The sequence below is a fragment of the Genypterus blacodes genome, unplaced genomic scaffold (genome assembly GCF_046128005.1).
Source record: "Genypterus blacodes isolate CSIRO-AG114 ecotype Tasmania unplaced genomic scaffold, CSIRO-AGI_Gbla_v1 ptg000106l_1, whole genome shotgun sequence".
NCBI classification, from domain to species: domain Eukaryota; kingdom Metazoa; phylum Chordata; class Actinopteri; order Ophidiiformes; family Ophidiidae; genus Genypterus; species Genypterus blacodes.
The window spans coordinates 337129-363403 of record NW_027466910.1 but is presented as its reverse complement, the minus strand read 5'-3'; the positions used below and the strand labels follow the sequence as shown (position 1 = coordinate 363403).

The 26275-nt window shown below is 44.7% G+C and overlaps 1 protein-coding gene across 1 annotated transcript; it reads right to left on the bottom strand.

Moving 5' to 3' along the window:
* Window positions 1-319: 319 nt before the first annotated feature.
* Window positions 320-24816, bottom strand: spegb (striated muscle enriched protein kinase b). The gene is made up of 41 exons (XM_076160546.1): window positions 24408-24816; window positions 17013-17099; window positions 16756-16831; window positions 15113-16674; window positions 14821-14964; window positions 14536-14718; window positions 13611-13777; window positions 13274-13362; window positions 12623-12798; window positions 12166-12426; window positions 11913-12071; window positions 11583-11772; window positions 11261-11490; window positions 11052-11171; window positions 10835-10939; window positions 10442-10648; window positions 10234-10357; window positions 9977-10149; window positions 9751-9863; window positions 9466-9634; window positions 9197-9293; window positions 8891-9091; window positions 8552-8609; window positions 8381-8458; window positions 8124-8296; window positions 8000-8026; window positions 7686-7838; window positions 7481-7523; window positions 7286-7354; window positions 4437-7200; window positions 4191-4340; window positions 3931-4047; window positions 3597-3764; window positions 3361-3483; window positions 2836-3000; window positions 1834-2617; window positions 1437-1676; window positions 1134-1357; window positions 907-982; window positions 670-819; window positions 320-575 (listed from the first exon to the last, which is right to left on the bottom strand). The coding sequence occupies exons 1-41, from the start codon at window positions 24814-24816 to the stop codon at window positions 320-322; spliced, it is 10860 nt and encodes a 3619-aa protein (XP_076016661.1).
* Window positions 24817-26275: the final 1459 nt, after the last annotated feature.

Genomic DNA, 26275 nt, shown 5'->3' with positions numbered 1-26275 from the left:
AAAAGAGATCATTTACCAAAAATGTATGCAAAGTTACAAACCTTGAGGTACGAACTTCCAGACAGTCTTCTATAAACAAAGTCAACCCTATAAAGACTTGTAGTGCCTGGTGCCTTTGCCAGACATAGGCAGGAAAGGATTCTTTTAAACGTTCATTTAGAACCTGGAGGGCCTAAAAACAGGGATGATTGCAGATCAAAGCCGCTGCTGGTCTTCTACCATCCGTGTCAGATTGAGCAACTCAGACTTAAAGGGCCTGACCCCCCCTGTGGCCTATAGTCTGCTCCCTAGAGGCCAGCTTGTGTTCGGGAGCCTCTTTTCACTGGGAGACAGGCGTGACGGGTGGGGTCAGCACATTTGGCACGGACGGGCTCGTGGGAGTTTGCGGCGAGCTGGAGTAGGACCGCAGGAGAACTTTGTGCTTGGTAGCAGCCTGTTCTCGCCTGCGTTGCTGGTCGGCCAGGAATTCCTTGAGACGGGTGGTGGTAAAGGTGAGAGTCTGCCTGCGGAGGCGCATCAGGTAGGCATCCTGCATCCAGGAGTTATTGTAGCAGTCCTTGATAGATGGACGAGCCCTGTTGATGAACAGACGATGATGTGATGAGTGTACATGTGCATGAAATTGTTTCTATCAAATCACTTTATGTAAAAGACTGGTGTTGAGCTTACCACGGGTAGCTACAGAGGATCTTCTTGAGGAACAGAGAGGCACTTTGGGACACATTCTGGTAGAGTTTAGACAGATCAAACTTTGCTGAATGGATCCTAGCTTCTGTCTCCTGAGGATCGTTCTCCAAGAAAGGTGATCTGCCACTCAACCTGCAAAATCAGGCGGGAGTTTGTACAAACAGTATTCCACCTCGATTTCGAGAAAACATAAAGAGTAGAAACCATAAAAGTACTCACATGATGAAAGTCAGTACGCCCACACTCCAGATGTCAGCTGGGGGGCCGACCACATCGCCTTTTATCATCTCTGGAGCTGCAAGGAGACCAAAGAAAAATGCAAAGCCTTCATCTTACACAGAACCGTAATTACATATACAGAGCAGCAGTTCCAGCCTGCTGTGTGAAAAGTAAGAGCTTTTACTGATATTCTAAAATATTTATGTCCCAACATCCAGGCCTCTTACACATGTACTCCAGCGTTCCAATAGGGGGGCTGAACTGTTTGAGGAAGAGAGGATTGAAGTTCTGAGAACTGCCAAAGTCAATGATCTTGATGGCGTTCATGTGGGTGACGATGATGTTCTCCGGCTTAATGTCCAGGTGGAGGATACGCCGGGTGTGCAGATAGTCCAGCCCCTGGAGGATCTGCACAATATAGGCTGCCACATCATCCTCTGAATAACGGAATCTGAGGGAGAACAGCAACTTATGTCACGCTTACACAGTCATTAATAGAGTGAAAGGTTGGGTATGGTGTTTGGCTGCACCTGTCTATGAGACTGTAGAGCAGCTCCTTTCCGCTGCAGTACTCAGAGATGAGCACCAGGTAGCGCGGTGTGACATACGCCTCATGCAGAGCCATGATCTTGTCGTGGTGAAGTGACTTGAGGATGTCGTATTCCAGCAGCACCGTCTGCTTGCTATCAGCCTCATACGGAACAATCTTGGCCATGAAGAGGTTTCCTGTGGCGTTTTCCCGGCACTCGCGGATGACACCGAACCGACCCCTGAGAGAAGAAGTCAGGGCAGATCATCCTCTTTACTGTATCTATTAAGCCCAAATCTGAAGCACATCATGTTCTATAAATGCTTTACCATGTTTTCAAACTATGTAGTTGCCAATAAATGTTTATTTCAGTTAGTTTTGCCTGGCTGAGTTGTTACCTGGCCTTTTCATCCATGAAGGTGTACGGCTTCTGGGGGACTCCCTGGCGCAGAGATCCTTCTCCAGGTTTGCCCAAGGGCGTTCTGCGGCCTGAAGGCGTCATCCGCCCTGACGGGGTGACCCGTCCAGATGGCGTACTGCGGCCGTCGCCTACCTGGATCCCTGGTGTCAAACTGTGCACCAGAACCACGGGCGGGGAGGTAACAGGGGTGACTGGAGGGGTGATGGCTGTCGGAATGGGGCCGAGTTGGGTAGGTGGTGCGGGACGAGTCGGTGCGTACATTGGCACGGATGAAATAGGTTTCCCGATGACGGGGGGAGGTTGTGTTACAGTAGAAGAGGGGGTGCTGGTCATGGGGGGGACTGCACTGAGTGGACTCTTCTGAGGTTTGGGTGGGACAGCAGGGGGAGACATGGGTTTGGTTTGGGGTTTACTTACACTGATGCTAATGGTTGTCTTGGCTTTTACTGGTGGGGCTTGAATTGGTGCAGCAGTCTGAGCAGGAGCCTGTGTGGAGGGGGCCGTGCTCACAGGTGGGGGGGCGGGAGGGTGGCTAGCATCGGCCTGCATGGGGGGTTTAACTGTTATAGGAGAAACGGATTTGGTCACAGAGGCAGCAGAAGTTGATGAAGGAATCAGTTGGACAGGCATCAACACAGCTGATTTAGTAGGAGGAGGTTTCATTGGGGTCACAATCATGGATGACATCATCACCACAGGGGGAGGGGGGGTGGATGCAGGAACAGTCTTAACCACCACGGTCGTGTTGGATTTAGCCGGTTCTAATAAACGACAAGGAGAAGAAGAAGAAGGCAACTTCAAAAATGATCTGCTGGTACGTAGCTATCTTTCACTTCCATTCTTAAAATCATTTTCACAACAAATTTCATGAGAATCCTCGTGAACATTGGTTTACTGACATCAAGCTTAGAGAATTATTTCAAAGCATATTCCACTGCAAAGTAAAGACAAGGTTTCACTAGATTTCTTTGTTACGTACCTGAAGCTTCCAGGCTCACCACCTCTGACAGGTTACTGTAGGGGCCCTGGCCGGCCTTATTCACACACGCCACCCTGAACCTGAACTTGCCCCTTGATGGCAAATCAACCACATTGTAATAACAGTCTGCAACGCCGGTGGCCACGATTAGCCAGTTGCTCTCACCTGGGGAATAAAGAAGTCAGTATGTCCGTGTTTGAACCTTAAACATATAAAGTTTGACTACATTGCAGTATTTCATCACTCAGAATTGTACATTTTCAGTTGAACTGAATAGTAATTGATTCATTCATTCATTTTTAACCTTGTGACTGAAGGTTAAGAGCTTACAGAACTAAATTCCTATTAATAATAGCAGTAGATGATTTTACACATTAGTTCACCAACTATAAGTGCACTTAGAGATAAAAAAAACTCTCTGCTTTTACATTTGGCTGGAATGTCTGACCTGAATATTCATTTTACAAAAGCAAGAATTTATTTTACAAAGAAAGGCACAGTATGTGAGTGTAGGTAAACACTGACCCTCCACTCTCCTCTCCAGAGAGTAGGTGCAGGGGGCCATGTTGTCTGAGGGCCTCCACAGCACCAAAGCTGTATTGTTGTACTTCTGAGCGACCTCAGGGGTTCCAGGACGATTTGGCAGACCTGTAACAGCAAAGATAAAGGTATTTACCAGGTCAATGCACACCTCTGTAGGAGGACACCATCTATCTGCTATCATCTGTTCAAAAACCTTCAAAGAATAACCTGAGACGTACGAGCAAGAGAGATGGTGCAGGAGCTGGAGACAGAGGCCAGGGGGTTTGTTGCGACACATTCATAGACCCCCGCGTCCTTCTTGGTGGACTGCATGATCATCAATAGCTGCCGACCATCAGGGCATGCGATCATATTCATCCTTGAATCAATCACCAGGGGCTTCTTATCTGAGGAAACATATGTGTATAAATTGGATCTTAATCAGATATATTACAAATTCTTCTTATTTACGGGTCAGTATCTACATAAACTACACACAATGGAGAAATGTATTTAGCTGATGAAGTGATTCTGAGACTATGCGTAAGAAAGGGGGTCAGGTGGAGCTCATACCCTTTATCCAGGAGACACTTGGTTGAGGGCTTCCTGCTGGCAGACAGCTGAGTGTGACTGGATCACCTTCTAGCAGGACATGGTCCCTCAGTTTGATGTGGAATACTGGAGGGAAATCTGAGACAGAAACACATTCCAACATTTATGTGATGTTTCTGCTGTACAGGGGTCAACCTAAACGCTCTAACAGAAACTCTAAACCCTTTGATGATACTGCAACAATACTGCCATACAATATGAGCTACACTTGTGGGACCTACCTGCAGCCAATTTGGAGTACTGGCGTGAACGGAGAGAACTATTTTCTCTGCTAATGGCTGAGGGTATGTCAGGTTGTGATACTGTCTTGTCTCGCTTCCCTCTGGTCAGACCCCATCGATCCCAGCGGGACCTGCGCTCAGCCTCCCCACCTGTTCGACAAAGACGAATACAACTTCCATAAATAAATAGAAACTAGGATCCAGAGTATGAAATGATCCTTTATATATCGTTCACCATACATTTACCCTTTGTGCTCTCTGACTTCAGACTGGACATGGAATCCAGAGACTCTGATGAAGCACCATTACCGGCCTGAGATGCCAGCTGGTTCTGAGGAACACTGGGACACTGGTTCTGAGGAACACTGGTGCTCTTCGGAGCACGGCTCTCTGATGTTGAACGACGGAGTATGGACAGAATGGGAGTCCTCTTTGGTTCTTTGTCCTCTGAGGATCTCCTCTCCTCTGAGAAGCTGCGAATCCTTGTAGAGATTTCAGCCACTGTTGATTCAATCTTCCTGCGCATTGTCAAGACTGGTGATTCATTAGGTTTCTTAAGATCCTTTTCTTCTTGTTCCACCACAGCATTTCCTCCGCCGTCCATTCTTGTCATCTCCACTTCCTTTTTGTCCTGTGATCCTTTTCGTCCAAGTGTCCAAGACAGCCTTCGTCTTGAAGCAAATGAATCGTCCTCTTTGGTCTTTTCTTCTGTGCGCTCGGCAGAAGGACTTCTCTTCAGGCGCATTGACAGCCTTCTCATAAATCCTTGGTCCTTTTGAGCTTCACGGAGGTCCAGGACTGACTTGGACTTCTCCTCAAGCCTCCTTGGTACCACTTCCAATGGTGCACCAATTGGCCCCGGTCTATATATCTCTTCCCCTGACTCTTTGGAGTCTGCAGTAGTTGCTTGTGGTTTCTCATCGTTCTTTCGGGACAGAAATTTAAGACTCCTTGTGAGGGAAGATTCACGTTTTTTGAATCGTGCCTCAAAGACCTCTTCAGAGGTCATGTCCTCTAAGTTAGCTCCACCTGAGGGATCTCGTTGGGGAGGGGAATGTGAGGACGCCCTTGGTGGACTGGGCTCTTTTGTCATCATTTCAGGTGATGCCACTCTTGCGTATACAGCAGGGTGCTCATTGCTTTTGCTCAACACAGTGACTGGTTTTAAAGGACCAGGAACAGCAGGGGACATGTCAGTAGGTGCAGGTGCATTTGTGGATACACTTGTTTCAGTCGATACAGGAGATGGTGAGGTGACTGCACCAACAACTGGAGTAGATGGGCTTAAAGGTGACTCGTTTAGTGGCTTAGCTGAAGGAACCATAATGGTCTGCATAATACTAGCATAAGCTGATGTTCTACCATCTGGAAGAACAACAACAGCGGGAAGTGCGGGTGTCACATAAGTTGATGTGACATTTGCCGGCGGGGGGGAATACTCCTGTGTAGGCTGCACCATTACTGAGCTTGTGGCAATGACCCTATCAGAAGATGTAACAGTCACATTAACCTCCTCTTCTACCTTTCCTTTCACTTCTTCACTCTCTTTGACCTTTGTCTCAACAACCATTCTTTCCTCTACCTCTTTCATTATCTCTTCTCTTCCTCCTTCTCCTTTTTTTTCCTCCATTGTCTCTTCTAGCTTAGAGCTTTGGACCACAATAGGAGGACTTGGCTCTCTCTGGCTCATATACTCTGATTCAATTATTGGTTCTTCTGATATGCTCATGTCTTTCTCTGAGAATCCACTTGTGCTTGATCTTTCATCAAAATTACTATCTGTGGCCAGCCCGTCCATCTTTTCACTACAAATCTCATCAGGCTTTGTGTCTTTCTCAATGAACGATTCCTCACTCTCTGTTTTGGTCGGACTCTCCTGCACAACTGACTCAGGAGTTGGTGGTTTTGGTGAAGGATCCCTGGGAGTCACTGGACGCGAATCCAGCTTGAGTTGTTCGGTGAGTGACGACATAGATATAGCTTCCTTCAGTCTTCTCTGTTCTACTTGTGCCAAGGGAATCTCTAAGGGAGCTCCTGACCGTCGGTGTAAAGCGATGGGTTCTGGATCACCTTGACTGAAAGAAGAACTTTTGCGGAGCACTTTTGGTTGAGGAACTTCATCCCTTGGGGAATCACTGGAAGCAGCCCTGGTTAGTGGTGGTGGGCCCAAACGACTAGCTCGAGAGTAGCGATCTGAAGATGCTACTCGTTTCTCATCTCCCATTCCTAATGTCTCTAGCAGAGGTCCTCGTAGTCCACTCATCTTGTTGTCCACAGAGCCTCCACGGAGCAGTCTTTGTCTCATCAGCTCCAGTTTGAGAGCGTAGTCCTCCTGACTCATGTTAGCGGCTCCTGGGCTGGTGCTCCTCTTTGGTAACTCCATCGACAGAGCTTTCTTGAGAACTCTCTTGCCGTCGCCTGCTGCTGTTTCTTCGGCCCCTTCCTCAGGTGTAATGCGGAGTAACAATGCACTGTCAGCTGAGCCCCCTCGTCTCAGCTCTCCTCTTCGTCGCCCGCCCTCTGCTTTGTCAGATTCCATGCTGGATCCCCTTCGTAGGGGCTTTCTGGTAGACTCTGACTTTTGCGGCAGTTCAGCAGGTAATTCATCTGCAGGCCCCTTGTCATTGTCTGGTGGTGACTTCTTCCACAGGCGACCTTTACCTGTTTCAGCCCCTTCTTTATCTGTTACTTTAGAGTCACACTCCATCGCCTCCTTGTCTTGACCAGAAGACTCAGACCATTGCGCGCTTCCATTCTGCTTCCCTGCCCCCTGTCCATCGCTCTGGATATCATTCAGTGACATCCTAGATCCAGAGAATTCCATGTTTAGTGGCATAGGAATGAAGGGCAGTTCGTCAATATCTTCATCGGAATCTGATGATGAAGATGCCACTGGTGAACCTTCTTTGAGGTGCCTGGGAACTGCAATGGAGATATGGCTGGAGGAATCGTTCAACAACTCAGGGATGGACCTCATGACCATTTTTGATTTGTAGCTGATCAGGGAACGCTAAAAAAAGAACAAACATGATGTCATCAGTACCACAAGTGTTAGGAATTAGGAAATAGTGAAATAAGAAAAAGAAAAAGCTCACCTGCCATTTTCTTCTGGACACAAACTTCTTTAGGGCCTCTGTAGTTATAGCCTTTCCATTGTTAAGTGTCTACACAATAAATAGAAATTAAAGGCAATACAACTTATTAGCTATTAATGTTTAGTATCAATGTAATACAAATCCCCACATAAAGAGACAATATAACTTTGATCCCTCCAACCACAGTTGTCTTACCTTGAACCAGGGGTGTCGGAGACATTCCTGAGTATCAGGCCTCCTAAAGAAAGATTATAATATCTGGATTTCAGAAACACAAGATTGACTGAACAGATTTGATTTAGTGTTTCTCAGTTTTCATTAATTATCTCAAAATCTATGTAATATAGACTTGAATATGATTTCATAAAATAAATAGCGGAGGTGCAGTAGATTCACTCACAGCCGGTCCACTACCAGAAGCTTTATGATGAAACCTTTGGCCTCTCGGCAAAGGTCAGCAAACATGGTCTCCTCGAAGGCCACATTGTAGTTCCTGATGTTCAGTACAGAGCTGCGGTCATTCTCCCCACCGAATGGAGACACTCCTGTTAGACTGATGACAGAAACACATTTAAATCATATTGAATGCTCAGCACAAGAACTACAACCATCAACCAGTCATGACATAGATAGAAATCCATTTATTGAAATTATTTCTAGACATAATTTAAACTGGCAGAGGCCTGATTTGTGAAATCAAATAATTTTACTCACCTTAAATATGCTAAAACTCCAATTGGCCTAGGAAAGGAAGCAAGGAAAAGAAGATTATTAGAATAAAAGGGGATATTGGGATATTGTCAGAACACAAATGCTTTTGTTGTAACTGTAACTTTACCAGATGTCTGTTGCCTTGGACACGGGTGTCTGATTGACAATTTCAGGCGCAACAAATTCTGGTGAGCCGTATTTGCAGTACTGAGCCTCGTCAGGTGTGATCAGCACAGCGTTTCCAAAGTCACAGATGCGGATCTGATCGCCGTGGGGGTCTGCCATGAGGATGTTATCTGGCTGATGACAAAGAGGAGAAAATACTCAATCTCAGAATGATTTGTCAAAATGAAAACATCAGAATTAGCATCTGTAAATATCAACCTTGATATCCAGATGTAAGATGTTTAGATGGTGAAGGTAGTCGAGTCCCTCAAGCAGCTGTCTCACACACGAACGGATCTGTAAGCACCAAGCATAAATGTAGCCCTCAGTTTAAAACAGGAATCGATAATGAATGCACACATTTACTGGGCAGACATAATACACACTTACATCTGACTCCATTACTGTAGATTTCCTTGTAAATCTTTCAAGCAGCTCCTCGTGACATCTTAATACGTTCATTAAGAGAATATTCTGTGGTGATCAATGTAAACAATGCAGATAAACAGAAACATGTTTTCCTTGTACATCTATCTCTGTGTGTATGCATCTGTGTGTGTGTGTGTGTGTGTGTGTGTGTGTGTGTGTGTGTGTGTGTGTGTGTGTGTGTGTGTGTGTGTTTAGTCAGTGGGGTCACATTATAATGAAATATGTATAACAATGCCATAAATCTGAGAAAATGAGGCACATCAGGGCCACTGGGTAAATTCGCAGGCTGAACAAGGATACATTTCTGTGATTATGATGACAGCGTTCTTTTTCTCAAATGCGTCGTGGAAATAAAGAACTCTCTCATGGTCCAGCTTGGAGAGCAGGTTCATCTCTCTCAGAGCGGAGGCCTTCTTCTTTGCCCGTGTCGACATAAACTTGGCGGCGTACTCCTGTTTTCCCACCTTCTGGGTCACACGTTTCACATAGGAAAATGCACCTCTGTGGGAAGATGTTAGCACTAACATTACTAGAGCCAAAAATAATGCAGGTTATGATGAAAATAGCAATATTGAATGAAGAAATAAGAGGAAACAAATGCCTTACCTTCCTATTTCCTTGTGGATGTCGTAGTAGTCGGTCATTCTGCGCATCTTCCTTCGAATTGTCTGTTCATCCTCCATTTGATCCTCTTTAATTTGAGCTAAAGGGCAAGATACAATGTTGATTTGCGTTGTTGATATATTGGACAGCACTATCACTCTGTTGTATTCTTTTTTTTTTTGCCAATTTACATATGAGAAGTAGGGCAGAAATAGAAACCCCTCAGAAAAATGATATGATCCAGTTTCATAGATTGAGCCACGATCCCTTACCTGCATGGACGGTGAGTTCGGCTTTACAGGACACGGATCCCGCCAAGTTTCTGGCGGTGCACGTGTACACGCCGGAGTCATCCGGGTGAGCGTTCAGAATCACCAGGGAACATTCATTGTCATCATATACAAATGTGAAATGGCTGCTCTCTGACAGCAAGACATCGTTCTGAAAGCAAGGATGATGTTTCAGCATTAAGATCTTCTTCAGAGCAAGACAGTAAGTGATTTCTAAGTAAAATCATTTTCATTAAGCATTAATAATAAACAATTTAAATAAACAACCTTGAACCAGAGGATGTCAGGAACAGGTTTGCCCTCCACGACCACAGCGAAGCGAGGAGACTCGCCAACACTGACGTCCAAATCCTCCATGATGCTCTCAAACGTTGGTGCAGCTGTTGGAGAAAAGTGACAATACTTTAATTTTATACGTATTCCTGTTTACTACTGTATAAACATCCCCTGGATAGAGGATGGGTGGGGGTTGCACTTGGGTGGTCCCACTCACCTGCCATCTCCACGGTGAAGGTGCAGGTGTCGCTGCCGTATTTGTTGGAAGCCACAAACATAATCTCACCCACGTCAGCGCTCCTCACTTTCAGCAGCTTCAGAGTCTGCTGGTCGTCATCGGGCATCGTCATCTCATACATGCCCGGCTTGTTGACCAGGGCCACTCCCTTCCTGTTAAAGGTCAAACCATCTCAGCAAACATCTCAGTGTTTTTAAGTCACGGTTTCTCTTAGTTGAAGGATGAGAACAGAATACCTCTTCCACATGACCACAGAGTTGACATGATTGAGTGTGACGGTGATGGTGACCGACTGGTTCTCCTTCACATAAACGATCTCTGGCTTATCGATAATCACTGGAGCCTCCTGAAGATAGGGACCTGGAGGAACATCACACACATTTACACACATTAGGATGGATGATTGGATGCTCCCCTGTGTCAGTCTCTACACTAACAGTTCACCTCTGTCCAGCAGCTGTACTGGGTCAGTGGCAGACGAGGGTTTGCTGAAGGCCTTGGATGTGATGGTCAACACCCGGAAAGCATAGCGAACCGCTTTGGAGAGGGTGGTGATGGTGTATGTGGTGTCCTTCAGACCAGAAGCTATGATTGTCCACTGGATGGAGCCCAGGGCTTGTTGTTGGATGGCGTACATCAGAGAACCGGGATCTGGAATCAAGCAGGTTTACTCCAAAAACGTTTACCGCTAAATACTTAATTTGACTTAATACCCAATTTACAATAGTTGTATATGAAATTGCAACATGTAACTGTCATTTTGCTGTCATACTATCTGAAAGAGCGTGATGTCCATGGTTGTTGTTAGCATGTAGGGAGTAAAATGTGTCTTGTTACCAATGGAAGGATCCAGCCTCCTTGGTTTCTTCCAGCTTAAGGTCAAGGTTTTACCAGTGACAGCTTCAACCAGTGGAGTCCCATCAGGAGGGTCGGGAAGGATATCTGAACATGAAAATCAAAGGAATTACAGCTCTGCAAATGACTTTCACTGACATTTACTTCCCTAAGTAAAGATATGATTGATGTGCAAGCCCAGAGTTGAAGGAGAAATCACCTGTAATGTAGAGATGAGCGTAGCAGGTGGCCTTGCCCACTTTGTTAGAGATGACGCTCTTGTAGACACCACCGTGAGCGTGGCACACACAGCGAATGACGAGGCTGTGGACGTCTCGAACTGCGGAGGATGACAGGATTGAGTTTATTAGTACTTGTACCTGATCTGTACTATATGGTTTCCTAAGTTCTCCATTGTAGCCTCCTTACACTGGGTCATCTTTCTGTCCTCGGTGCTCTCGATCTTTTTGCCGTTGTGGAACCAAGCGATGGTGGGATACGGCAACCCGGCTACTTTACACTTGAGCACAGCCTCCTTTCCCTCAATCACATCCAGGTCATAAAGCGGTTTGATGAAGTCAGGCATGGTCAGGCGCTCCACCTCATTCTCGGGAACCTCTGGCTCTTCTGGGATGGACGGCATCTTCTCCAGCTTCGCCCTGAAAAGGAAGAGATTGCAGCATATGGAAGCAGTAGAGCAACGTGTGAGGCTTACGATGATAGAATGACGATCATAGAAAAATGCACATACATTTGTGAGGAGATAGCCGGCCGTGGTTCTTGTATGTAGAGTTCAGCGGAGCTTTCGGCGTCACCGTGACTGTTGTGGGCAGTTATAGTGTAGAAACCCTCGTCATCGTTTGTGACGTGAGAGATGATCAGAGAGTGGCGACCACTCTCCTGGAGAATACGGACGTCCTCACTCTCAGCTAGTGGTTGGTCTAAAGACAGAAAAGAGATAAATTTAACAATTAATTAAAGTCACTTCCCAGAGTCAGATTGTTTGAGAAGCCATTTTTGCTTTTCTGGATTGAAGACAGTAAACTCAGACGCCATTAATGCTATTAAAGTCTAAACTCACCAAAGTGACTCCAGATGACCTGAGGAGCAGGCATCCCGCTGACTTTGCAGTCAAAGCGAGCGTTTCGACCCTCGATCACTTCCAGAACGTCCAGCTTCCGGGTGAAGAGAGGTTCAACTGAGGGGATGACTCTGAGTTTACCACACGAGGTCACTTCCTCTAAAGCACAAAGAAGAGACAGGAGAACGAACAATTACATTTTAATACACATTTTATTCTCTTCATGTATTCTCGTTTGGTGGTCACAGCGAACCTTTAGCTGTGCTGAGCTTGCAGGTGTACGTCCCACTGTCGTCCTCGTGCACGGAGTTCAGCAGAAGCCGACACTTCCTGCCATCAAAGTGCATCTTGCAGTTGAGCAACGCCGGTTGTATTAGTTTCCCGTCAGCCAACCAATCCACATCAGTGTCCTTGGGTCCGATGACGTGGCACTCAAACAAAACCGTCTCCCCTGCCTTCGCCGTGATGTCCTTGACTGAGCGGATGACTGCCAGGCCCGGCTCGACTGCTGAGACTGATAGTAATAACAGAGGATGAGTGGCTGAACACAAAAGCTTCAACGACACTATTGCAGGAGGAATTTTCTCAAAATACAGCAAAAAAGAAAATCAGACAAAAAACAAGGTTCCTACCCACATGGATAAGAATTTGACTGATCTGATGTGAAAATGAAAAGATAAACAGACAAATGCGTTTGTTGATTGACGTACCTTTGACCTCCAGTTTCCCTTCACATTGCTTTGTCCCGTACTCGTTGATGATCTTACAGGTGTAAATCCCAGAGTCTGATCTCTGCACCGACTTGACGATCATTTCAAAGGTGCCGTCGTCTCTCTCACGCACAATGTGACGCAGGCCTGTTTTCACCGTAACTCTGTCCCTCAGCCTGGAAAACAATAGAAAGGAGGAGAGATGTTGGAATGTATTAAACAGCAATTCATATTAAAATACAACGTCACATAAAAAGCATCATAAGTTGATCGTTTCCCACAGTGCTGCTCAGGGCCCTGAAATGCTCGGGCCGCCCCTGCTTTCCCATAACAGCAGCAAGAAGTGCCAAAGAAGTTCCTCTGCACACAACAAAGATCTGATCCCACTCAAGATGTTCTCCTCTCTGAGTGCCAGTTACATCTATTTGTACTTTTGAGATACTGAGTACATGAACAGGTTAATAATAGATTTTGCTCGGCAGCCGGGGGATTAAAGACACAGATTTCAATCACAAATTGGGCTTTTTAAATGTTAGCATCCAGAACAAACTGCACAGTCGAGCAAACCTGCCCACAGTTTTGCAATATGGTGAAAATCTCGCCTGTGTCCCATGCAAGCAATGATTGGTTGGATGAAGTGAGAGGACCTACCAATACAGCATGGGTTTGGGTTGTCCACTTATTCGGACAGACATGGTGACTTCCTGTCCTTCAATGACAGCTTGATCACTCATTGTTACCTGTTTGAAATGCAATGCAAGTTAGGAGCGAAGAGTTTGAACTGACTGATGAGCTGATGGAGTGAGTGAATCCACACGGTGACTAAAACACACGTACAAGAACATTAAATATCATCGTGCAGGCCGGAAATGCAGTAGTTAAGAGTAAAAGCTAAAGAGACCATTTTTTGTTCCCTAAACAAAAAATTCAACCGGGTAAGGGAAGTGGATTTATGTCAAATCAGACTCAGGTATGCAAAGTCTCTCACCAGGAAAGCCGGGGGCGTCCTGAATCGCGTGTCAGTGACCTTCCTCGCCTCGGGCCCTCCAAAATCCATGCCTTCCTCCAGGGGGCTGAGGTACTCTTCGTCTGATGTAATGGGGCTGCTGATGTCCATGGGCACACCCAAGTTCCCCCTGGGCTCCTGTACAGACTCTTTCAGACACATTGCGCTGTAAATACCTTGCTGGATCATTTTCTCATATCATTTCATGCAAATTCAGGCAAGGAATCAGTAATGATATCAAGCAAGAGTTGGATACAATCTACTTAAAAAGCAAATCCTTCTCCCTCTGTGTCCCTAAACCTCATTGTCTGTCTCTAAGAGCAGTGAACACAGATAAGAGTGAGAGGTCCTGGAGGGTTTTTTTTTTAAAGCTCCACTTTAGAGTAAATGCAATTAGAATCTAAAATGTCAACTGTGATATCCAAACAATAGTGTATTCACGTCGAGTGGAGCCAGTGTGCATCACCGGGCAATTTATAGGTTTGGTTTAGTCCCTGGGTTGCTATGGTAACTATAAGTGTGGTTGTTCAGCTGGAATATATGGCACACACATTTTTCGCTGGGAGATAATGAAAAGGGAGCGGGCGAGAAATCAGCTGAAACACAATGAGAGTGTGGGAAGAGATCACAAGATGTATTTGTAAGGTGGAGAAACAGTGTTTCAAATTAAACGCACTAATTAAAATGAAAATATGTCAGACTTTGACAGCCAATTATCAGCTGGTATAAATAACCAACTTCATCCGAAATCATTCTACGTAGATAGATAGGTAGATAGATAGATAGATAGATAGATAGATAGATAGATAGATAGATAGATAGATAGATAGATAGATAGATAGATAGATAGATAGATAGATAGATAGAGAGACAGAGAGACAGAGAGACAGGCTTAGCAGGAACTTACCCTGTTTAACAGTGAGGGTGGCACTGCCGGACACTCTGCCCACTTGATTGACTGCGGTCACAAAGTATTTTCCACCGTCGCTTATTTTAGCCGATTTAATGAGCAAGCTGTGTCGCTCGCCCTCAACTTTGACAGTGCGGTTGCTGCTGGCGGTGATTTCCCTGTTGTCTTTCGTCCAGGTCACTTGACGTACAAATGGAAGCAATGAATAGGACAAATATACATGATGCATGACCCAATTGGACTATAAGGAGCGTCTGAATCACAGCATAATGAAAGTTTTACCTTCAGGAATAGGGGTGCCAGCAATGATGCATTTCAGCAGCACTTCTGCCCCGGCCGAGGCTACAGTGTCATGGAGGGGGAACTCAAACACAGGGGCCTCCATAGGGTCCTCTTCTGCAGACACGTAAGAATCATCCGAGGAGTCTGTGAGGTTTCAAAAGACAACAACAGCCATTTTTCTCACCATGAATCATTTGTAAAACCCGTCGGTTGAGCAAACATGCGAATGCGAGCACACAGCAGCTTTGCACTACGACTGTTAACCTAATGATAGAAACACAACAGATCTAACCTAACTCTGGAGACAACGGTCGTGTGCGACGGCTCTTTCCTTTGGTCTTCGGCGGCTGCTGTCCCTCCTTGGCTCTCTTAATCTGCCGTGGCTCTCTTGTCTTCACGGGGACATCCTGCTCCATTTGTTCCTCCTCAACAACTATCATGGGGATTCTTATCTTCGCGGTGGCTGGTAAGGGGACGTCCACTTCCATCTTCTCCTCCACCGGACTAACGGGTGTCACCCTTGGCGGTTTGGCTGGCGGTTGAGGAAGGAGGACTTGGACAATGGCCTGCTTTTTAGGGACCAGCGGACTTTCGGGTCTGTGTTCGAACTTGCGTATTGCTATTTCCACTGGCGTTTTCCTCCCTGAAGACTCATCCTTTTGCGATGTTTGCACGAGATATTCCTGGATGTGCGGGGATTCCTGCATTCGAGACACTCTTTGTACAAGCGGGCTCGGTGGCCTTCGTTCAACCTTGCGGAGTGTCATCTCAGCCACATTCCTGCTGGGTGACTCGGCTCTTTGTTTGTGAGGTGCTGCTGGTGACGGCGATCTCTGAATGATTTCTACGACTGGACTGGCTCGACTTATTTCTCTCACTGACCTTTGACCTGGCAAGTCAGACAGCTGCATTGATTCCGGGGTGCCTACCACCTCACCTAGTCTACTCACCATTACATTTGCGCTCTTTTGGGGTTGGGGTTTGGATGGTTCTTGCATTGGTTGCTGATTTGTGCGATGTGATGTATTCGCTGTGGAACTCTCTTTAGCTTGCTCCTTTTCTTTTTGTTCCTTTGCCCATTGGGCTCGTTCCCTGTCCTGGAGCTTTTGGAGGACTTGTGGAGGAATAGGCTCGATTTTCCTAAAAGGCTGGCGCTGCTTTCCTCTGAGCGTGAGCTGCTCGGTTGAAAAAGACTTTTTCAGATGAGGTTTTCCAACCAGTTTCTTAATACGCTGGAGCTCCTCTGTGAACTTGTTCTCGATGTCCTGAACTTTCTGGGAAATGCGTGGTTTCTCCTCCAGTGAAGCAGCTCTCTGCCTGAACATGGACCTCCGTTCAGCTGCATCTTCTGTCAGAGCCTCCCTCAGATCTTCCCTTGAACTTTCTCTGGAGATGCCCAGACGGCTTCCTCCATCATCTGAATCGACAGATGGAGCACGATTGAACCCCGCCCAGGATCTTCCTGAGATGGAACCTTCTGGAATTTCAAGGCTTCGTCTCCGTTCTTCTAAGCCACGAACTTTCTCAAAAACCTTAGAGCTGGCCCTGGTAAGCTTTGGCGATGGTTTTGGTGTAAATTCTTTCCGGGAGTACTCACTTAGTGGAGTCTGAGGTCGGGAGTCCAGGGTGCTACTTTGGGACATGGATTTTGGCTGCTTAACCTTGTCTTCAAACTCCCCAGGCACTGTGTCTTGGTAGTCTGTCGGCACAACAATTTTCTTGCGTACGTTGACTGGTGTGGTCGAACCAGAGCGGTTTGGCATCGGAGAGGTGGAGGGACGTTTGACGAGTCTTGGGGACGGCGGTGGGAGGGCTTGTGGAGGAGACACTCTTGAAAAATCATCTGACTGTCTCCTGGAAAAGACATTTTGAAATAGTCAGCATATTCAGGTCTTTGCAGAACTAATCCATATTATTTCTGCATTTGTTTCTTGCCTGGTTGTGTTAGAGTAAGAGTCCTCTCGTCCACGTGTTGAGTTGTCATCATCTGCACTTTTGTCCATCACTACATCTCATGCAAAAGATGAGAAATTACTCAATTAAAGACAATCAAAGACAAACAATCAGGAATTTGCATTGATTACGCAATAAGGTTTGTTTCTGATCATTTTAACTGAAAAGGGGAAAAACAGATCACTTTAATGGGGGAAATATTTTAATACTGTAGCAAAAATAAGAAACATGGTAAATACCTGTATGCACAGCCTGGTCCTCAAAATCCCCACCATCCTCTTTGGTCTCATATTGTTCCCCACCTTCATCCTCTGTAGTTTCAGAATCTGTAAAGAAAAGTTTCACAAAGGGAAAGACGTGTTTGGAAGATGAGCTGAACCAATCTAGCGAGGAGGCAGAATCGTTACAATAGGCAACACAAAGTATTTACAAAAGAATAGATTACCATTTTTGATTTCCCTGCACTAGTGGAAAAGGATGTTTCCATAGTGGCAAACAGCAGTGGCAGAGAGAGCACACTGTTACTATAGGAACCAATAGAATACCTTCTCCTTTTTAGTCAAGTTGTTGCTGTGCATTGTGATGGAAAGGCAACAGAAAATTCTCAGTGAAATCTGTGGAGTATCAAGTATTTCCTTCAGTGGATGTTTGTATATTTAGCAGAAAATCAGTATCAGTCCCTTTCAAACCTAAAACGCGTTCCAACTGTGCCATCTGAACGAGGCGACTATTTTCCTTCGATTTAGAGAAAATTCTGCCTTTGTTGAGGACTGAAAATAGAAAAGCACCGTTGAGTCACAGGCAGGCCAGCAGCTCTTATGATGTGTTTGCTTCAGAGTAGGAGGCATTACACAAAAAAACCCCACAGAGGCAGTTTCACTTACAGTAAGAGAACACAATAACACGATGTGGTAGAGGGCTAAAAACACTCCAATGAAACCAGTCATATGAACAAACCCATAATATATCACACAATAAATGTCTTCCACAGCTAAACGCAGAAAACACCTCTTCTCAGTAAATATGAGGAATCTGTGTGTGGACTGTGAGGAATGCACATGAAGTCAATCTTCCTCATAACCAGATTCATTACACATTCATACATTATTTTTGGCCCACAGATTTCAAAATAAAACATCCCATGGATCAATGCAAAGCAATCATCTTCCAACAATAGCACATAAACATCCAATTATGCTGCGAGATGTACGGTGGGTTTACTTATGAGCCTGGCAGCAGCTCATCTTCACCATTATGTCCATCAATATGGGTCAATATATGTGAGATGGGAGCTACATTAACACAAATCTTGGAAAATATGTATTTTAGAGAATGAGACGTGGGTAGAAAAAGCAAAAGGTCCAAAATAAGGGAAATAGGAAAAGGGACAATGCTTCCTGTGCCACAAAAGACCCATCTGTCAATCGGGCTTAAGCTGTGCAAGCACATTCTGTTCATGCTCAGGACACAAAATGATTCATCAGGATTCATCTGTCAACATTTGTCCCAAGACACGACATATGGAATTGTGGTTTTCATTTGAAAGGAGTGATATTTTGTCAGTGTGCTTATGCCAAATGTCCAAATGCATTATTGTTGACATTATTACTAACATTATAATTGTTGACATTGATATATCAGATATCCCACAATTTGCTGACTCGTGAAAGTGTGATGTAAGACAGGACGTTTGGCCAAGTGGCTGTCTCAATACCAAAATTGGGCAAGCAGGTGTTATGCTCACGACTGAGGTGCAATCCAGATTTGTGATGATGAGTGATGAATAGTCAAGAAATATGACACAGACATCGCTGATATTAGACAAAACTTGATTAGCACGCCATGACAGGAGTACCATGTAGTCCCAGTACCCATCTGTAGTCCCGGGAAAGTGTGGTTCACAACCCCCTAACACCCTCCACCCCTCTCCTTACGCCCTCCTACATGAGATTGGTACATTGTTGACGACCGGCGAACATTCTTAGTTTTGCTCTCTTCTTCGCCCTCCTCGCAGAGACGTCGCAAAGACGGGCGAGGAAACGCACAGAGGATGGGATACGGAAATGTTTACATATTTACATATCATTCACTCATCTGGCAGATAAACAACAAATGCATATAGAAGATGAAAAGCCAAAGATTGATGAGAAACTCTGTACAAATCTGCATGAACAACTAGAACAAGATTCACTTTACAGCATGAGAGCATTTTAGAAAACATCTTGCAATCAAATCAATCAATTTTCAATCAAAAGCCTCGATGACGCTTTTACTTTGTGATTTTAATTGTATTCCAGTTGTAGCGCTGGTTTTGACACAACATGTTACACCATGACAGCGACCATGCTCACATGTAGATTCCCCTCCTTTAATCATCTTGATGATCTGACTCTCATAGTTGTAACCAGCCTCTGTGCGCCCACTTGTTGGGTTATCTCGCCTCTAAATGCTTTCATCAATATTACAAATAAATAATTGCGCGGTCCACTTACAGCAAACTGTTCAATCCATATCAAAATCAAAGGAGAAGGTTAAAACATTTACTTGCCTGCTTTTTTTCTTTGGTCTGGATTTTTTCATTGCCACTGCTGCTATGTCCTCCACCATTGCCTCAGCTAGTTCTTGTCTTGAGTTACACTGAGCAGCAGGGTATCCCCCCACCTACACTGGAGGTTCCGAGCCATGATTAATGCCTACAAAGTGATCTGTCACTTTGATTTAAAAAACAAACAAAACCAAAAAAAGAAGGAATCAATCTGCTACACAGAGAGTATAGTCCAGATCTGGGCTGCTAACATGAAGACAAAAAGCCTCTCAGTCATATGCAGTGTTTAAAAATGGAATGAAGGCACTTTGATCCATTACATAACAAGGCGCTTATAAGCTGAGTCTCAGCAATCTGATTCTTCCGAGGGAATCCGTTTCTGGAAAGCGCAAATACTCCATCCGCAGGTGGAAGGATCTGATGAATACATAATATCATCCACTCTGGGGGAGCCCCCCGTCCACACAATAGCCAGCAACAGAGCAAGCATCTTCCCCCGCTGTGTTCCACCCCACAGGCAGAGCACACCGATAGGCAGAGAAACCAGTGGGAGTGAATCAGCCCTCTGGAGACCAGTGTTCTACAGCAACGGTTGACATTTTTCATTTTTCCCTCTCCTCTCCAAGTGTCCCTGTCTTATTCCTCAACTGGTGTAACGAGCCGACGCTCTGTTGTCGGCAGAGAAGGGGGGAGAAGCACTGCAACCGCTACAGGAAGCTCCTCACTCCTCTGCATTGCTGGATCACTGTTACCTCTCACAGCAAACGTGTTACTGGCTGCTCACACTGCTTACACTTAAAATCCTATTTCCAGGGAACATAACAGATCTAACTGCAATGCTGCCTCATAGGAGATACTACGATTGTATTAATTCACACAGCAAGTGTTTGTGTTTGATGAAACAGCCGCTGCAAATGGATTCACACATGCTGCACTTTGAAGATTTCAATTTCTGTGGAACTGAGGGAGAGGGAAAGACGTGACTGCTTACACAATTCACTCCACCACCCAGCCCCGTCTAGCCCACATAAATCTGTGCACTGAAAGAGCTCTGCTTCAAAGCCAAATCTTAATTATAAAAAATAAAAAAAACACCACCCGGTAGATGGTGAGCATGCTGGGAGTTAAATAAATGAAAATGACATTTAGATATAAAGCCAAAGCTCCAGGAAGGAAGCAAAGCAGCCAGATATACAGGAGTGTGTGTGTGTGTGTGTGTGTGTGTGTGTGTGTGTGTGTGTGTGTGTGTGTGTGTGTGTGTGTGTGTGTGTGTGTGTCATCAACACAGACAGTAATCATTTTTGTTTGTTACACATTATTGATTCGAATTACAGTATCATACACTCACACACTTGAAGATCATAGCCACAATTGCAAAAATGCTCACAAGCTTGTTTCAGTCACACAGTTTGATGATAATGTGTATCATCAATGTACATGTATGCCGTATATCATATTAAATGATATAGGTTAGGTAATCTCTGGCTTTTTGTTTCCATGGAAGCTAAAACGTGAAAGAGAGGATTTTGTCCTTTTCATCTATTAATTCAACACAATCTGAAGATCCCAACACTGTGAAAGTGAAAGGAGAGAGGGCATCTATGTTTGCTCTCGCATACTATATGATGAAATCTACAACACATTAGAGCGCTCATTACAGAGCATACCTCCACCAAGGCCCAACAGTTGGATGGGTGGACGTTAGTTGCAATAGACTGATTCCTTCATGAAATGCAGCGCTTGCAAAGAAAAGCAGCAGACGAAGGAGGAGAAAAGGCACAAAACAGGGCGAACAAATTACATGAAGTTGCGTAACATCAAAGTATTTGGAGTTAAACTGCGGTAAGGCGCTTTGTAGCGGAAAGGCCATATTCATGAGGGTGTTGACGTGCCTGTCGAGTGCTGACAGACCAGATCAGTTACACTCTGAGAAAGATGGCTGTGATCCCTGACAGGCTTGATAAGTGAAGGCCTGGGACAGTCTGTGTCTATTTTTATGGGATGAACTGCTCATATTATATTGGAGAGATTGTGAGTAATGGAAAACAAAACTCTCTCGTACACCCCTAAGGTCTCAGCTTAGAGTGACTCGGCAGCTCTGTGTTCTACCCGGCTGTGTACTCAACAGGAATACAGAAATACGATTGCTTCCACTATGAAACCTAATGATTCCTGAGAAAGGTGTGGAAGAGAAAATGACTCACTCAGACTTTATAATAACAGTAAACAGCCATGTAATGTCAAAGGTGCTAGACTGATAAACGAGTCAACAACCCAACAACTTCCCCAATGAATTAAGTGGCTTGTTGTAGCAACTAACTTCAAACTACTAATTCTCCTTCATGAGTCCTTGTCTTGTACATCCTCATAGGGGGCTTTCCACAATGAAACCCTAGCTCCACCTGTTCACCACTCAACTGGCGCACAAGGAAACTTTCCAAACACATTGGGAAGGAGCTATAGTCACGCTCAGCAGCAACGTGTTCCAGGTATTAGGTCTCACTACGGAGTATAGTTACTGTGAGAGGTTAACCATCCAACTCAGTTATGTTCTGGTTCCTACCCTGCAGGACATGTATTCAGTGTGAACAGCTGTTTGTATGGTGCTTTTTTAACTAAGTTAGAATAATTACTGGCAAACATTTTCCCTTGCAGCTCTTAAAGTTACAAGTTTAATGTGATTTAGTGCAGTAACCAACCTTTCCGTTTTGCGGAATTGCAAGCACAACATGCAGGTAATCCCACTACAAATGAACAGCTCTGAGGTCAGTGAGTGGACGAGGAGCAAATGTTTCACATGGTGACCTCAGGTTCATGTCCTGTGTCACACTTGTTGTCAGCATATGAACTTATATCATTATTATCATTATCACCTGGTCTTCACTAAGCTGTTTCCATTCTGTTACATTCCCAATACCTTAACTTTGCTTTTGCTGCTACCTGTGGTCATTGTAAGAATTGTCTATGGACCTATTTGTGCCACTAAACTATTGACAAATAAGTGTAGCAAATGAATGACTTTATCTTTTCCATTTATCCTGTTTATTCACTCTCAGTCTGTATCACAGACGAACATACAAAAGTAATTGATCACCGTGGTGTGGATCAGGGTTACATGACGTCACACTAAGCGGCAGACGTTTTTATGCTCATGTCATCAATTCAAGTTTGAGTCTTTCTTTGATCACTGTAGGAGGTGTGGGGGGTTGGGCACAAAAAAGTCAGGCAGGGCCAGGCTAAAATTAGCAGTGATGTCTTTGCTGTGCAACAGGAGAGATCGTAGCCTGCGAGCATCACAAAAATCTAAGCCCTGGCACATTCCACTGTATAAATAACTGGGGAGAGTTTGGTGGACAGGGGGAACGGGGGAGAGAGAAAGAGGAGGGGGGGGGGGGGGGGGGGGGGGGCCTCTGGCTGTAAGCATTGAGTGATGGGACAGCTGTAGGTTAAGCTGTTCAGTCTGCACTGCAACACAGAGCAAAGAAGTGAGAGAGCTGAATGCATCTTTGAATTTAGTTTGATCAGTAAGGCCACGTCTATTGTGTATCAATCATTTATCCAGCAGCCCACCATAATGTTTAATGTACCACCACCCAAATCACAATATACATATCACATTTAATAGTCTCCTTCTGAAAGGCTTTTTTGAATCAAGAAATTGTACTTGTTTTTAAAAACATCTATAGCGAACTGACTCCATTATATCTGTGATGGAGGCGCTACAGACTCAACAAGCTTTTCTTCTGAATCTATGTTGACCTATCACTCACCTCAGCAACCTTAAGTGTGTGGCAAAGAAGAAGAAGAAAGAAAGAAAGAAAGAAAGAAAGAAAGAAAGAAAGAAAGAAAGAAAGAAAGAAAGAAAGAAAGAAAGAAAGGAAGGAAGGAAGGAAGGAAGGAACGAATGAACGAAAGAAAGACTGGGAATGTTATTGGATGCAGAGACTAAAGGTTCTGTTATGATCATCACTGATCAATGCAGGCTCACATTTGATGGCCCGTCTCCTCTGAAGTCTCTGTCCATTCATCCAATGCTCGTTAATGAGAAATAAGACATTGAGATTTCTCACTGCTCACATTAAAAGGAATCCTTGTCCCCCCCTTGTCTCCTTGTGAGAGTTACCACCCTTCCACTACAGCTTTGATTTGCCATCTGCTCACAGAAATCATGTTGTTTCCATAAATCACTGAGGATCTTTAGGTACGCACAGTGAACCTTGGTCTACAAATGTTTTCGGATGTTAAACTGACTTTTGATACTTGAACAACACTCAGGAATGATGAATCATGACAGCTTCTCCTCTCACAGTAAAGTGAGGAGTCAGACTTCACAGCACAGTCACGCTGAGCACCGCAGCACAATGATAAAGTGCCTCGACTGATATACGAGGGGCATGTTTGGGGAGGTGCTACTGTCATTGTTCAAAACGGTGATCAGCACTCAGGTGAGCTGAATTTAGATCAGCTGGTAGATGAAAAACAAACGTGAAAAGTTATAAGTGAAAGCAAACTTGTTCTCATCAGCATGCAGGTAGCATGAGGCAGCACTGGCTTTCTGAGCATCTTTGGCAATGTGAAAAATCCAAATGCACCCAAAAGGCTAAAGGAGGAGGTCAGATAATGAGACCTGTCAGGGGCTCTCATTGTTTCCACAGTGATTTATTATCCGTGGCACTGCATACAGGATAAAATCAATGTTTTTGCATCATAGACCTCTTTGGCAAAATCCATTATTTTGTATTAAGAACAAAATCATTTACAAAAATAGGTTTAAATGTGTCTCTCTGGAAGAGGATAAGACAAAGTCTCTGTTTGAGCTAAAGGCTAGGAGAGCACATTATCTGTCTTTGAAGAAGTTTAATGACTATTACTGATGACTGATTGTATGAGAATATTTGCAACGCTATAATGCCACATCTAAACTAACTCAATGAGATAATCGATTGATCATACTTAAGTGATTGACTTTACAGGTATTTTATAGCAAGTAAAGTAAATTAAACTTAAATTTCAATCCTGCCAAGAATAATATCAATATTGAGTCAGACATTGCATCATTTGCCTTGGATACCACATAGATTGATGTTACCTTCACCGAGATCCAACACAGCGAGCACAGCACTGCTCCGTACCTCCCCCAGGTGGTTGTTGGCAATGCAGGTGTAGAGGCCAGCATCACTGGGCTTGCAGTCCCTAATCCAGAGGCCTCCATATTCCTGGTTCTCCATGTTCAGGAGGTCCTCATTGTGATACCAGTACAGGGAGGGCTGGGGGTCTCCAACCACAGTCACCTTGAGACGGATGTCACAGCCGGTTCCTACAGCAGCGTTCCTCATTTTGCGTACAAAAACAGGTGGAGACGGATTGGGGTGACCAGGTGCTGGGACAGCCTGCTCGGAGTTCCCTTTGGACCGTTTAGGGGGTATGATGGGGCTCGGGGGTGCTCCTGCCCCATCTGCCCCTTTCTTCAGGGTCATTTGCACCTCAGCTTTTCTCATGGTCGAACTAATACAGGGGCTCCTCTTATGGAATCTGTTATAGTTGACCTCTGTAATATGACAGGGTCCTTTCTGATTATGAGCAAATTAAAGAAACATGTGCCATATTACTAAGAATTACTAACATCGTTTTAGTTCATATTTTACATTCTTGACATGATTCCTCTGCAGCTGTAACTAACTTCCACAGACAGATTCTCGTCAAACTGATGTTCTCTCACAAACTTGCTGTCCAAGGAAAAAAGAGCATATAGTCGATTACAGGTAATTAAGCATGTAGAAATGGCTGCCACTGTCCTGTCCAGAGGTATTTTTAGGGCAAGACCCACTGGATCATGTTGCATTAAGAGCTCCTTTGACTTGCCTCTTGGAAGTGAAGGCCCCCTCCTTTTTCCGATGATCTGGGACTTTTCAACCTTTTGTAACCATTCCCCAGCAGAGTTTAAAGTCCCCTAACAAGCTGTAGAAAGCTTTCGGCGAGGTCCCTCTTAACTCCCAGCGCCTCAGAAATGTGTTCCTCTTAGGCTTCTGATTGAATGGAAGCATCAGGTCCTGTCCGGCAAGTTGCACAGTGGCCGCCCCCCTCCTTGTCCCATGAGCTAAACCTTCCCACTCATGATTCTCCCCCCCCAACATGCTCTGCCAGTCAGTCCGAAGGGGGAAATGACTGTCACAGCCCAGCAAGCCGTGCAGTGACAGCTGCATGCTGATCTGTCGGCCCACTCATCGACAGGCTCCCGCCCCCTTGTCATTTTTAGCCAACCTGTAGTCAGTAGAATATGTAAGATGGTGCAACATTTGGCACAGAGGGGTCGCAGTAATGGGACAGGCTTTTAATTTGTAGGTCAAACGTAGAGGCTGATGCTGGCCTCCAGGATGGCCCTAAAGTCTTGTGCTATTCTCTAACCATTAAAAGTTTCACTAGCTATGTGTGAGCTGAATTTACAGCTAAAGTCAGCAAAAATGTTACTGATGCATTTTGCTACACATATATCAGCAGCAACAGTGGCTGCACACTAATGTCAAAATGGTCCGCTCCCTCTGTTGGGTACAAGTCAAGCAACAACAAAAGCACCTCCAAAATCTGCATATTTAAAATGTAAAACTACCAACTGCTAATACAATTTTATTATTATTTCATTGTTAAAGGTCATTTATTTAACAGCTGATTCATGTGCTACGGCTGGAAGTACAGGTAGCTAGCTCACCCAGCTAACACCAGTTACAGTTTCTAAAGGACTCTCCCTTCTCTTTGGTCTTGAGCTGGCAAACGTCACTATTCAACTTTTTAAAGTATTTATTTAAAGTATTTATTTTCCTCAAAGTACAGCTTATGTAACTCTAAGCTATGGCTAAAGCATTCCAACTTCTGGGGGCCTGATACAATTAAGTATTAATACAAGTAAATAATAACAAATAGTAAAGTAAAGTTTCATATGGTATATCATGACAAATAAAA